Genomic DNA, 14,811 nt, shown 5'->3' on the forward strand with positions numbered 1-14,811 from the left:
GAATATTATAAAATATTGTTCACTACTCAGTTTTATTCCTTTTCTAATATGATCGATGACATACAAGAGGTAACCATCAGTATTGTCTTTTTAAAATATGATTTTGATTCTGACAAATATGCCTCCATGCTTTCAATCCTTGTAAAACTATTTATTAGTTTAAATTTTTTAATATTTTCTAACTTTTTTCATTAGTTTTTATATTAATTAAATTAGTTTATTGTTAACAAAAATAATAGTTATAACTAAGATAACAAAATATTTCAAATTAATTAAGATGATTATATTTTTAAATACATAATTTAATAAAACAATTTATTTATTATTTAACATAAATAAATTAACTATATGTTTTCTTTTATTTTTCATTCAATAATTTACTTTAAATAGTGTGTTTCTATTTGAAATAATTTTATTTTCAGATATCTTATAATTTATTTCTACATATTAATCATGGTGTTATGGTATTGAAGTGCTATGAAACAATTTTATTAATATATCATAAACAAAGATTTATCTCTAAAGACAAAGATAATAAAATACATTTTATATTTTTCGAATTAATAATAATATTTATATTAAATTAAATTATTAATATTTTCTGTTTGTACACAATTTTAAACTAATTTAAATAATCGTCTTAAATATTCTTTAAGTCCTATTATTCTATCTCATTTTAGTCTCTAATATTTTTTAAAAAAAATATTTGATATTTTGTTAGTATGTTTTAGTCCTTATTACTAATTATAATGAATTTAATACAAAAAAATTAAAATAGAAATTAAAACAATTATACTATTTTTATCTACATAATTCAGTTAATTAAATCACATGTAACTTTTTATTATATTATGAACTAATTTTTATATGATTTTTAAAATAATAATTACTTTTATGTATAAAATATTAATAAAATAATTTTCTATATTATTTTTAAACTGTATAAAGAAGAAAATGAAAATTTTAATACTTATTTTTAATATTGTGTATAGATTTATTATATTACAATTAGTAGTTACTAAAAATATAAACATATTTTATTTTTTGTCTTTAAAGATAAAATCCCTATCTTAAGATATGATAGAAAATAAATTATTTTCAATCATTCAAAGTTATAATATGTAAGAGATAAATTAAAAACTTATAAATAAATTATAATTATATTTAATAAAAAAAAATGTTAAAAAGGTAAATTATTGGACGAGAAGATAAAAACAATTTATAATTATTTTATTTGTATGAAATAAAAAAACATATCATTTAATTGAATTACGTATCTCAAATAATTAATTATCTTAATTTAAAAAATTATTTATTATCTTAATTATGTTGGTTAATATTTTTCATTTAGCATTAAACTAACTAAAGTTATAATAAGAATTAAAAAATAATGGTTATAAAAACTAAAAGATTTTAATCTACGGTTCATTTAATCCTCGTATTTCATTGAATATATATTATCAACATTTTATATACAGTGTAAATTAGAATTTATAGCTCTTCAAAGAATGTAAAAAAAATTAACTAAAATAAAATATAATTTTGACTATATAGCTATCTAACTTCTTTATTATTATATATGTTTAATTTATAAAGGCTCATACTCATTATTACAACATGTATTACATCTCACTAAATGTTATATCATATCATTATCATCATATACATATTAAACATATATTATATAATATTAATATGTAGAATCATCACATACATATGAAACATGTATTATATATACACATATTATCATTATCTCAAACGCTTTAGTGTTGTAATTGTATTATCATCTACACCAAATTCAGAAAATATATAATACATTATTTTATCACTATTTGAAAAGTTATGATTATATCCTTCACTCATCTAATAAAATCATAAAGAGTAAATGCTATAATTAACCTCCCTTATCTAAAGATATCCTATAATTTCTCCTTACAAAACATTAACAGAAGAAAAGAAAGAGATACAATTTGTAATACGAAATGAAACAGTTAATTGAATTAATATTTAATGTTCACCTTATTATCTGCTTAGATATTATACTGACAACACAATAAAATATCTTAATTAACTTCTCAACTTAATGAGACTTTAGAGAAACTTTACTAATAAGACAAAATTATAATGAAATAAAGAATTAACAACCATATTCTATTTACATACTTTTTGTGATTTATTTATTTATTTCAAATTTATATTCAGTAAAACTTATATTTTACATTCACGATAACGAAAAATATAGAGTTCTATATTAGGAATTAAAAACATATTTAAATTTTATTTTACTAAAAATATTTCTTAATTAATTTCTTTGTCGACACGAATTCTTTCTTTTAATAAATTGTATTAGGTAACATGATAGAAACTGAACCTCTAGTGTATTTAAGTATTCAATTATGTTTGAACCAAATCAGGTTGTTGGTATTTGTTATTGGTCTACAAATAACCCTTTTCATATTGTCAATGCTTGTAGTTCACTTAATTCTTCATTTTCATTTAATGCTGCAGTTCATCATAAATAGGCTTCACACACCTAATGTCCTGTCTAAAACTTCAAAGACACTAAATTTTAATTTTCAACTAACATTTCAAATTTAAGTTTATGAATCTAAAAAGTGATTGAAAGAAAAAGCTTTATTTAAAATATCAATTATGCTTTTTCATAAAAATTTAATCCTAAACAAAATTGGTGAATATACTCACCAAATCACTGTAACAAAGCAACTAAAATGGTGAAGAAACAATCTTGGCCTGTTAGCTTCCTCACCTATAATGATGGCAGTTACTGGGCAGTTGATGCAGTGGAACAAAGGCAATCAACCATATTTAATTTAGTCCAACAATATGATAAAAAATTTCAACTCTTATTCTCGTAAATGCTTCTATCCATCAATGCTAAAGTTTTTCTCTGTTAATATTGTATAGAAGAAACATATGAGAACTCGTATATTTCTCGTAAATCATATGTTCGTGTTAGATATATGTATCGGATCAAAAAACATTCGTAGGATATGTATTGGTGAAGTATCTAATTCAAAAAATATTTATTGAATTTTTGACAATTCTAACATAATTCTAACACAATTTTAAAAAGAAAAAACACATTAATTTTTTAAAAACTCAAACTTATTATATGAATTTTTAGTATGATTATAAAATAAGAAACAAATCATTTTGAACTAACTATAAAAAATATTTTCCTGCTTAAAAAAACTTAAAATATACTTGTGCACATAAATTTTTATTGTCAATCTATATAATTTATAATTATATAATATATAGATATGTATTTTCGTATTTTACATTTTAAAAATTATACGTATCTTCGTATTTATATTGTATGACTGTGTACGTGTTAGTATTTGTGCTTCAAGAGAATAAATACAGTAATCTTAAATGTATAGAGAAGACATGACAACAATGCACCATTACAGTGAAAAAATAGAATAACGTGTCTTATGTCATTAGTTACAAAACTATAAAAACGTATTTAAAACATATTAAAAATATTTTTATATTAGTTTTGGTTCTTAGTTTGTTGTATTTTTTTTAGTATTGCAGATTTACATATAAACCTTTTCTGAATAAAGACAATAAATTATTTAGTTAAAATAATAATAACTATTACATTTCATCTCTTTTTAAGTGTTATAGTAAGTTTTTTATTTAATTATTATTTTTAAAGTTTAAAATAACATTAATTAACAGTGAGAGATAACATGACATGACAGCAATGTTTGAAAAGCTATGGAAGTTGCTAGAAAATTTTGTGGAGCATGAAGCATGAGGCCACCCAACACAATCAAAGTAGCACTTGAGTTCTCATGCCTAAAAGTTCATCCACACAACACAAAATGTGGGTTATTCCTTTATTTTTTAAGGCTTCTTTTTGTTCACACGTGAAAGTCCTTATTAGGAAGTTGTTATTGGTCTTAATCTTCACCTAACCATAATTTATAGGGTGTTTTTGCTAAAATATTCTTCGCCCCTTTTTATGTTAGTTCTTGATATTTTTTCATAAAAGGCAAATTACACCAGAATTACCAAACATGACGTACCAATTTTAATTGTTTTTATGCAGATTTAGATAGATTAATTCCCAATACGTAATACTTTTTTTAAACATCTATCTTATTTATTATGAACTCACATACATTTCTAATTTTCTTCTTTCACATAAAACAGCGAGTAATAACATGTTTGTCTCAAAATAACTTTGTCACATAAATGATGATGAATATTATTCATGGAAACCGTTGTACTGTTAAAAGAATTGTACAAACTGGATTCAAAACAATCATATAAAAAGAAGCTTGTAAATCAATTTAATTAGCACAATATGAATATTGTTAAGAAACTTATTTTAAGAAAAATAGAAAGCAAGTACTAGCTTTTAACGTTTTTATTTATTTAATGCAAAACCTACAATATATTTATAAAACATTTACTGCAAAATATAGAAAAAAATTATATAAATACATATCATTTACATCATTAGATAACTAGAGTACATATAAAAGAAAGAACTCCCAACTTTGAATACTAAACATGGTAAACTAGACATAGCTAATAGGCAATAACAATACATACTATTATTAATATCAAAATATATATTATTTTTATACAATTTTTAATCTTTCATTTCTTAAAATAATTTTTACATATAGTATTAAAATAAGAATAAAATAATTTAAATTAAAATATTCACCACAACATATATTGTAAGTGTCATAAGTTATCTTATGAAAGACACATACATATTAAGTATGCTCTATTAATAACTAACACATGTTTCTGAATATGACAATTGATACGCCTACTTATTCATGCTTGATATATGGACCTCCTTCAACTTCTAATTTGTCTACACAATCAAATCACTAGTGACCCCAAAATATTTCATGTACTTAATGAACTTACATGTTTAAAACTCCACCACAAATGTCACTTGTCACATAGGCTACTTGTCAGACTAATTCTACCCATGTAGCCCCAACATATCATAAAGATGTTACTATACATTTTGAATATTTATTTCACTTATTTATATAAATAAAAAATATAAAAGATACTTATGAATTGATCTCATCCTTTAAAAAAATCTAAAATTTAAATTTGTTGAATAATAATTTAATTTATTTTTTGTATTACTCTTTGAAAAAATATCAAGAAGTCACACATCATTTTCAATTATGAAAAACTAATTAGATATTCCTTTTTTAAATTAGGACTATCTCCATACATGTGGAGGATATAAGACAACAAAAAAATGATATCACTTTGACCTCTTATCCTATTCCTTTTTGTGCAAGCCAAAAATCTCATCTTATATATACATACCTCATAATGATCTCTCTTCTTCATTATCATCAATCAATATCATGTCTATAATCTATATATCTAACATCATTGTAATTTATATGTAACAACAACATCTATTGTAAATAGTAACACGTTGCTCGAGTGAGTTCATCCTGCTTGAACAATATCTCTTTTCTACCACTAGTACTAGAATCAAACATTATCGTTTGAGTGATCACATGTCACTTGAGCGTTATAATGTTACTTGAGTGATGTACACATATCAACAAGTTCCATAACTTTCAGCCACCTCATTACAAGCGCTTGAGCAACCAATCATTGCTTAAGGGTCCTAGTACACCACCTTAATCTCGTTTAAGTGACATGCTTCTAAAGGAGAGAGTTTTGTCTTAATCTCTCATTCGTTCAACCTACAAACTATTGTTTGAACTACACAACTCTTTGCTTGAGTATCTTTTTGTCGCTTGAGCAATGGCTAGTGTGAATGCGATAATTGCATACCGTTTGAATATTGATTGAGTGACAATACATCACTTGTTTGATACTCAACACGAGAACAACCTTAGAAAAATCATGAAAAACAAAAATAATTATTAACTTTTTTTATCAAAACACATGCACACCCAACATTTTAATAAACTCATACTAAAGTGTTAAACAAAATTAATTATTAATACTTTTTACCTAGATTGAATTGTGCCTACTATCAAAACTTTTTTCTAACACTTTCAGAATCTCGAATCTATCCAAATAAGTTTTCAAGATCAAACATTAAACTAACAACATTTCTTCTTAACAAATTGCTTAAAAGAGGAAGGAAAGAAATTACTCTTAGTATAGATTGATTTGCTTTACTTTAATCGGTTCATAAAGTTACTTTTCCTTACAAATATAATATAACACAAATAGAGTAGTCATAATATTCTTTTTACTTAAAGAATTATAAAATCTAAATTTTAGTAAATGAAATTCTAAATAAAATATATAATGAACATTTATAGACTTTCTATTTTTTTTTATCAATTTAAACTATAAATATTAAAATTAAAATTTGCAAATTAACAATTCCAAATATACATTATGACTTTTACATTTAGAAGGTAATTTTATAATCACTAAGATACATGGCATTTAACTTAATATATATATATTCATGCTTCATTGCAGATATATAAAATAAAACTAATTGTCAACCCAGTATTGATCACTTTAAATATAAATTTGTGTTCTTTTGAACCAAGTGATAAAGCTAAATTTCTTTAGTCGTAATTATTTTCAATCCACACAAATAAGAATATTCTGATTTCTTTCCTTCATACTTCTTAATAGAAGAATGAAAATTCAAATTTCATACGAAAGCAGAAAATGTCCAAACATAAATTTCAACAAGTATACAGTGAAAGATGCTTTATCAAAGGGGTTGTTAAAACTCGAATTATTAGAGTAGGCTGAATTTTTAATAGAGAAAACACAACAAGTCAAACTATAAATTGATTTAACATTTCATCGGAGATCTTTTTAATCAAAACCAATCTAGCAATACCTCTAATAAAAAAATACAAAGATTTTTGTAAGCTTAATTGGAGGAATGCATAAAAAAAAACTATGATGAAGAGATTTTTTTTTTTTTGTCAATAGACCAAAAATAAAGGGTTTAAGTTTCACTATAAGATTTTTCTTTAATGTTATGTTTAGATTGAGGAGGGGAGAGAATGAATTTGTGAGGATTAGAGATGATGTGTGAGATTGTTTGGATTGAAGAATGATAAATTGAATTATTAAGATGATTTTATTGAAATTTGTGAATGACATGATAGTTGAGAGAGAATTTATAAATTATTTTAAAAATATAAAATATAAGTTTACAAATTTATTTTTGTTATTAGAAAATATTTGAATAGTGAATTATGATATAATTTTTTTTCTGTGTGAGTTTGAATTAATTAATTTTTTTTAATATATAATATCTATAATTACTTGTATTTTTCAATAAAAAATTATAAATATAGTAGAAAATATTTTTATGATAAATTTATTAAAATTTATGAAAATTATATTTATTATTATATACATTTGTTATTTTATATAACTATATATGTTTTGTTGATATTATAATTTTATTTTCATTATTTTTATTATTTATAATTATGTGTTATTATTAATAATATAATTAATATTTTTAAAATTATTAAATAAATTTATATATATTTAATTTTGTACATTGTATATTATAATAAAATGCTTGCACAAATATATTTGGACAAAATGTAAGAATCATTACATTGATCAGCACAAATCTGTTATTTATGTAAAGAATGAAAAAGAAAACTTTCACATCTCTTCTCATTCACTCTCCTTTATGAATATAAATAAACTTTCAAGTTATATTGGAAAAATTTTACTAGTTACCCACTAATTTTTGTTCGAATTGAGTAGTATTAATCTTTAAAATATTTAATTTTTTTTTATATTTCAATATTTTTTTTATTATAACAAACAATATGCTTTTGCATTATTTAATGATGATATGTCATGTTATTACTAATAATGATAGAAATTTAATATTAAACTTAAACAAAAATAGTTAATTTATATGAACACAATTTTAAGAAAGAATTTCTCATACTTAACAAAGAATGTTCATCTAAAATTTATTTAAGTCATAAATATAAAAATTGAATTTAAATGGAGTCAGTTTCTTAAATCGAATCTGGTGTAATTCAAAAATAACAAAATCCGATTTTTAATTTTTTTTATCAGTTTAGTGTCCGTTCTTATGATTTTGTAAATCAATATTTTCAGTTCTCATTAATTTTTCCTGTTAATAAACACTTCTACAATGAGTCACATTCTATTAAATATTTGGAACACATGTCACTCTTTCAGTGTGAAGAATTCTTGATTTGACCAACATAAATTTTATAACTCACTTTCTTTTTTAACCTTCTTTATTTGTTGTGTTCTGTGTCATATAGGTGTGCCTGGTAGTGTATTATGTAAAAACTTCCGTTAATGCAGGGTCCATATTGTAAATAAGAATAAATTGGTCATTTTCATGATATTGAATAGTATGAAAACACATGATGCAGTAACATATTTATGCAGAATCACCTGAAGGATTGTGAACAACTTGCACACAGAAACCCTAATATTCCCGAGGGCATCATTGATTCAAATCTCTACATATAACTACAAAAACATACATCGAAAGACAAAAGCAGGTAAAGAGTAGAAGTTCTGTTCGTCATCACAATTAGTAATTTCTATCAATCTAGTCCTCAGCGGCATCTTCGATTTCTTCATCCTCTGGAACTCCTCGGAGGTAAAGAACATTGTTACATCTAGAAACAAACAATGAAATAAATCAGCCAATGTACTAAGAATGACATACTCAAAGAAGCATAGAGTGACCAAGTGGGCTCAATTAAGGAAATGCATATATGTACTTTTCTGTGGAACACTGTTATGTTGATCCTGTTCAAAAAACACCAAGATTGTAGCTGTTTTTTCTTAAAATAAATTAGGCTAAATTAAATTTTAACTTCTTCGTAAATTTTGGTATTTTTAAACGAGTCACTATTAAAAAAAATCATTTTATTGTTCAAAATATTTTTTATTCTTATCTAAGTACCCTACTATTTGAATGGATGGCCTCACTGCTTCCGTCTTCCCGTTTCAAACTCATCAATCAACTACACCTTTTCTCTCCAATCTCCTCCAACTTACCAGTCAATTTGCTTCTTTCCACTCCAAGAACAAGTTTTCCAAGAGTGAATTGACCGGCCAGTTGAAGGAGGATATAAAGGGAATAAACAACTTGATCGTTGAGTTGGGGACGGAAAACGAAAGTAATAGTTAAGCCATTCAGTTTACCACAAAATCGAACGAGTAGCACAAACATAAAAATTATTTTGGACAACTTGTTCAATTGAAAATAAAACGAAAGTTTGGAACAGCAACTCAATTGAAAATACCAAAATTTATGAGATACTTAAAATTAATCAAGCCAAAAAATTAATATGCAACAGGATACAAATACAGGACAAGGATGACAACATTGGCAACGATATTTTGATGGAGTAACATAAAGTAGCTTTTACTTTTGATAAAGTAAAAGCGTCTAGGTTCATATCACCTTTGTCCGCTTAAGCAACATAATTCAAACACCATATATCACGTTATCGTCAAGCTACAAAAATGTTACAGTGGAGAGTAAGAGAAGTCTAGTTCCCAAAATTAAGAACAATTTCAAAACACAGTGAAATCCATGATGAGAATTTATTTGTGTCAGCAAGGGGTGTTTCTAATTCAGTTGGAATAAATGTTTTACATGTATAGCCATTCAATCTGAACACAAAAACGAACTACAACATGTTTGAAGCCGTTCAAATAGAATATCAAACTCAACTCCAACCCAATCCGATTGAAAAGCAATATTTATTGAATAGAATGGATTCATTTTCTAGAAGTTTTTGTTTCCCCTAATAATATTTTAAACGAACATTCTTCAAATAGCACAATATCTCTTGAATATTTTTTACCGTTGGATCTATTTGTTCTGCATATTTTCTTTAAAGAATTGCTCCTTTAGTTACTAGTTCATTTTCTATGCCACCTAAATATATGAAAATAATTGTTTATACAAACCTGAGCTTGATTATTTAGTTAAATATATGAAACTAATCTAGAACCTACACAACATAAAGCCTTCAAGCATCTTTAGTAGTAATGAAAGGACATCACTTCTTTAGTCCTTTTTGTTAACTATATGCACTAAAAATTTAATTGGGGTAGCTAAATGGAAAACCTAAAACTAATTTGAACTAACAAAAAGTGGTTTCTCAATGGATTGAAAAATGTGCGTTAAGTTCAGTTGAAGGGTTTCTCAAACACAGCATTAGCGGTTTAAAAAGCATGGATGAGATTTGAACACCAATATGTATTAGCAAAACATAAAAAGCACTAAACATGAACAATAGTTTATAAGGAATTTACCTGATTAAAATTTCTCCCAAATTTCCAGTAAACTGTCCCTCAATGTACTCCTCAGTGTTTGCCAGCTACGGAGAAATCCACAGATAATAAAAAATATAAAAAATATTTATATATCAACTAAGCCAAGAAGCTTAAAATATAATTATTATACGGGAACAAACACCTCAGAATTTAAGTAGAATATATACCTGCAAGTTCATATACGAATCAACAGAAACCAGATACCCTGAAAATAAAACACAGTGAAGACATGATAAACAAAATGAAATCCATGCAGTATTTGACTACCTTAGGAATAAACACTGAAACGAAAAGTTTAGTAATGAAATAACAATAGAGAAAATTATCCATAGCAAAGCATCATACCCTTGTACTCCATTCCCCACTTGAGTTTCACAATTACAGGCTTCCCGGTCAAATTATTCAAGAAAGGCTTGGGATTAACTGGTATAGTCTGCAAAACACGAGGTAAAAAAGAAACTTAAAAAACTTAGAAAATAAGGCACAATCAATCGCACGCTGGGATCTTTTATACCCAAACAACATTGGCTAGTGCCAGAAGCACAGGGAAAATTGAAATCGCTCAGTTATGGAGATGTGGGTTATGTGAATGAAATGCATGGAAGATGATGAGCGAGAATGGGAGGAAAAAGAAGGCACTCACAGCCATAGTAGAACGTTATGCTGTGCTCTACAAGATCGCAATCGCTGAAACCTGGTACTGTGAAGCTACAAGGGTAGAAACTGGTAATTAGGGTTTTGTAACCCGAGCCATCGAAATAAAAGGAAATTGGGATTTAGGCCTTTTTGAACAGCCCACTGGGCTTAGTTTGTTATTGCCAATTTTTTTTCTCATATTAGAGCATGTAGAACTTAAATTTTAAGATTTGTGTTTGTAAAATAAGTTTTATGTTTGTGATAATAAAAAAAAGTTGTTTTTTTCTTGAATCTATAAATTTATAACTTAATAATTATTTTTGAACAGCTTTTTACAGTTCATTCACACTTTTTTGTGTAAAAGAAGTTTTTTTTTCATCCAAATAAATTTAATCATCTTAATAATGCTTTTTCTAAAAAGTATATAAATAAATTTATAATGGATTATATATATATATATATATACATATATATATATATATAATTTTTTACTGAAATAATATAGAATTCTCACCTATCTCAAACACACAACAAACTCTAATAATCTTCTTCTTTGCATTTCCTATTTTACCTTTTTCTCCACCTTCTGTTAACCCTTTTTTTTCCCTCCATCTCAGAGTCACTCTCGTCTTCTTCATCAAACATGTTTTTTCCTTTTCTCTTATTTGGCCACCATTACTATGCCTACAGCTGGAGAAATGGGCCTCCTTCAAATGGACAAATCAAGTTTTCATTGGGCTCTCAAAATGGAAACCTAAAATAAATAACATTAAGGCAAATTCTCCCACACCTTACCTTCTCCCTTCAATTCATATTAATTGTGAAAAAATAGTTTTAATTTTTAAAAATTTAAATAACTTTAAATGAAGCATAATATCACTTATTTAAATAAGTAATTCGCATCCATACACTTTTATTATTTTCTAGTTGTAACTTTTGAGATAGTAGTTTTGTCATTTAAATTGAGTGTGAGATACTTAACAGAAGAATTCGTTGTACTTGACGTTCCATTGCGAAAATATTTTTTTTTTTTAGTTTTGTACTTCATTGAGTTATTTTATTTTTTGTTTTGTTTTGTGGTTTCCAAAAAAATGAAAAAAAGGAACACAAGAACCACTAGTAAAAACACCACAAAACTTATTTCAACCACCAACGTTCACCATCAGTCACCACAATCAATCACCACCTCTTGAAAAATAAGAATGCATCACACGCTCCACGATACTCATAAGAATATTATTGAAATTAAAAAAAAAAGTATGAAAGTACAAAGAGAAAGTACGGAGGTGGAGAGTTGTTGCGGTGACATTGGAAGTGAGGTTAAGAATGGGAAGATAGGTTCTTAATGGAGAAGATGAAAAGAAAGGTAAAATTATCATTTTGTTTATTCTATGGAGGTGCAAGAATAAGATATGGAGGTAGAAGAAGACAAATTCTCCATTCACCTCCATACATCTTTCTTGCACCTTTTTATTTTTGTTAAAAGTCAGTGTTATCATTTTTAAAACTTTTAAATAACCGTAGAGGAAACATAACGTCACCATTTTAAATAACTTCAATTGTACCCTCGCACCTCATCCTTAATTTCAGCTGCATACCTCATTTCCAACCGCAACAATTCCATTTTTCTCCTACCACAACATTTGAGAAACCAGTTCCATCATTTAAACGAGAGTTGACGAGAAGATTCATTGTATCTCCAATGAGAATATTTTTTTTAAGTTTTGTACTCCATTTTTATACATTGTTGATTTCTTATGGATTTTGTGGCTTTCAAAAAATGAAAAAAAACAAGTAACGAGAACACAACCACCATCAGTAAAAACACCACAAAACTTATCTTATCTACTAACGTTTACTGTTGGGAATTAAATGATAGTTGGAATTGAAAACTGAAAAACCTTTATTAGAGAAACTGTGTGTTATATGATGTACACTAATGAACATAAATGCACACCTATTTATACACTCTTCTATTTAGCTTATTCCAACACTCTTCCTTAAGCTAAATTCTGCAACACTTCTAACTCCTAACCACTCTCTTAGTTCTTCAAATCTGTCTAGTCTAAGTGGTTTGGTGAAAATATCAGCCACTTGCTCCTTGGTGTTGCAATGCTTCACTTCTAACTTTCCTTTTCCAACTTGTTCCCTTAAGAAATGGAACTTGGTCTCTATGTGTTTACTCCTCCCATGTGAGATTGGATTCTTTGCAAGGTTGATGGCTGATTGGTTGTCCACACAAAGTTGCACAGGCTTGACATGATCCAGCTTCAAATCATTAAGCACAGATTTAAGCCAAACACATTGACAAGCTGCCTCTACTATGTACTCTGCCTCACAAGATGAGAGAGCAACTATAGTTTGCTTCTTAGAACACCAAGAAATTGGTGCTTTCAGATATTTGAAAAAATATCCATTGGTGCTCTTCCTTCCCACTTTATCACCACACCAGTCTGAATCACTCCAAGCCTCCAAACAGTCTTCAGATTCATTCAAGCTTACTGGAAACAGTAAGCCATACCCTGTTGTCTCCTTAAGATACCTAAATATGTGCTTTGCTGCTGCCATATGAGAGACTCTTGGATTACACATGAATCTGCTTATTAGTCCAACTGCATAGCTTATGTCAGGCCTGCTGTTGCAGATGAACCTCAAACTTCCAACAATCTATTTAAACAAAGTACTATCTACTGCAATCTCCTCCAAGGCTTTTGTCAGTTTCAAATTTCCAGCAGTAGGCACCCTAGCTCCATTGCATTGATTCATATTGAATCTGTTGAGCACTTCATTAATGTACTTCCTTTGATGCAGGATAATACCTTGATCTGTGTATACAAATTCCATTCCCAAAAAATAGCTAAGCATTCCCAAATTTGTCATTTCAAAAACAGCCTTCAATCTATTTTTGAATTGCTCAATCTCTGTCATTGAGCTCCCTGTGATTAACAAATCATCCACATATAGACATACATAGATTAAGCTTTGACTTTGTGACTCTCTTACATACACTTCATATTCTACTGAACACTTTGTGAAGCCTAGCTTGAGCAAAAACGAATCTATCAGTTTATTCCACACTCTAGGAGCTTGTTTGAGTCCATAAAGTGCTTTCTTAAGTTTGAACACTTTGTGGTTGGCATCCTTTGCTTCAAAACCTGGTGGCTGAGTCACATAAACCTCTTCTTCTAAAATTCCATTCAAGAATGCAGATTTAACATCCATTTGATAGATTTTCCAGTTTCTAGAACTGGCCACAACAATCACCAATCTAATGGTTTCCAATCTGGCCACTGGTGCATAGACTTCAGTGTAGTCTATTCCATGTTTCTGCAGAAAACCCTTAGCAACTAATCTTGCTTTATGCTTGGCTATGCTGCCATCAGACTTGAGTTTTATCTTGAAAACCCATTTGACATCAATTGGTCTTTTTCCCTTTGGCAAAACCACTAATTCCCAGGTTTCATTTCTCTCCAGTGAGTCCCGCTCTTCAATCATTGCATTCTTCCACTTTCTATCAACTATTGCTTCCTTCCAAGTGATTGGCTCAATGTCTGCCACAAATGCTAAGTGAACCAACTCTCCTTCATCAGTGATCAAATTATCACTGTAAACTTCATAACCTGTTAATCTGGAAGAAGGAAATCTTTGCCTTTGTGATCTTCTAGATTCTGGCTCAACAGTATTTTCATGTTCTTCATCTTGTTGTTGTCCACTATCTTCTAAAAAACAATGAATCTGTTTTACAGATTTACTCCAATTCCAGGATGCATTCTCATCTACAACAACATCTCTGCTGATGAGAATTTGCTGGTTTACTGGGTTGAACAACCTGTAAGC

At 27.3% G+C, this 14,811-nt stretch overlaps 1 protein-coding gene across 1 annotated transcript; it reads right to left on the minus strand.

The window, feature by feature from the left end:
• Nucleotides 1-8,383: 8,383 nt before the first annotated feature.
• RUXF (small nuclear ribonucleoprotein F) lies at nt 8,384-11,113 on the minus strand. Its single transcript, XM_068607935.2, has 5 exons — nt 10,982-11,113; nt 10,684-10,771; nt 10,506-10,543; nt 10,318-10,382; nt 8,384-8,663 (listed from the first exon to the last, which is right to left on the minus strand). The coding sequence occupies exons 1-5, from the start codon at nt 10,985-10,987 to the stop codon at nt 8,594-8,596; spliced, it is 267 nt and encodes an 88-aa protein (XP_068464036.1). The 5' UTR covers nt 10,988-11,113; the 3' UTR covers nt 8,384-8,593.
• Between the last annotated feature and the right edge of the window lie 3,698 nt (nt 11,114-14,811).

This window comes from Phaseolus vulgaris, chromosome 3, assembly GCF_051622355.1.
Source record: "Phaseolus vulgaris cultivar YP4 chromosome 3, ASM5162235v1, whole genome shotgun sequence".
NCBI lineage: Eukaryota > Viridiplantae > Streptophyta > Magnoliopsida > Fabales > Fabaceae > Phaseolus > Phaseolus vulgaris.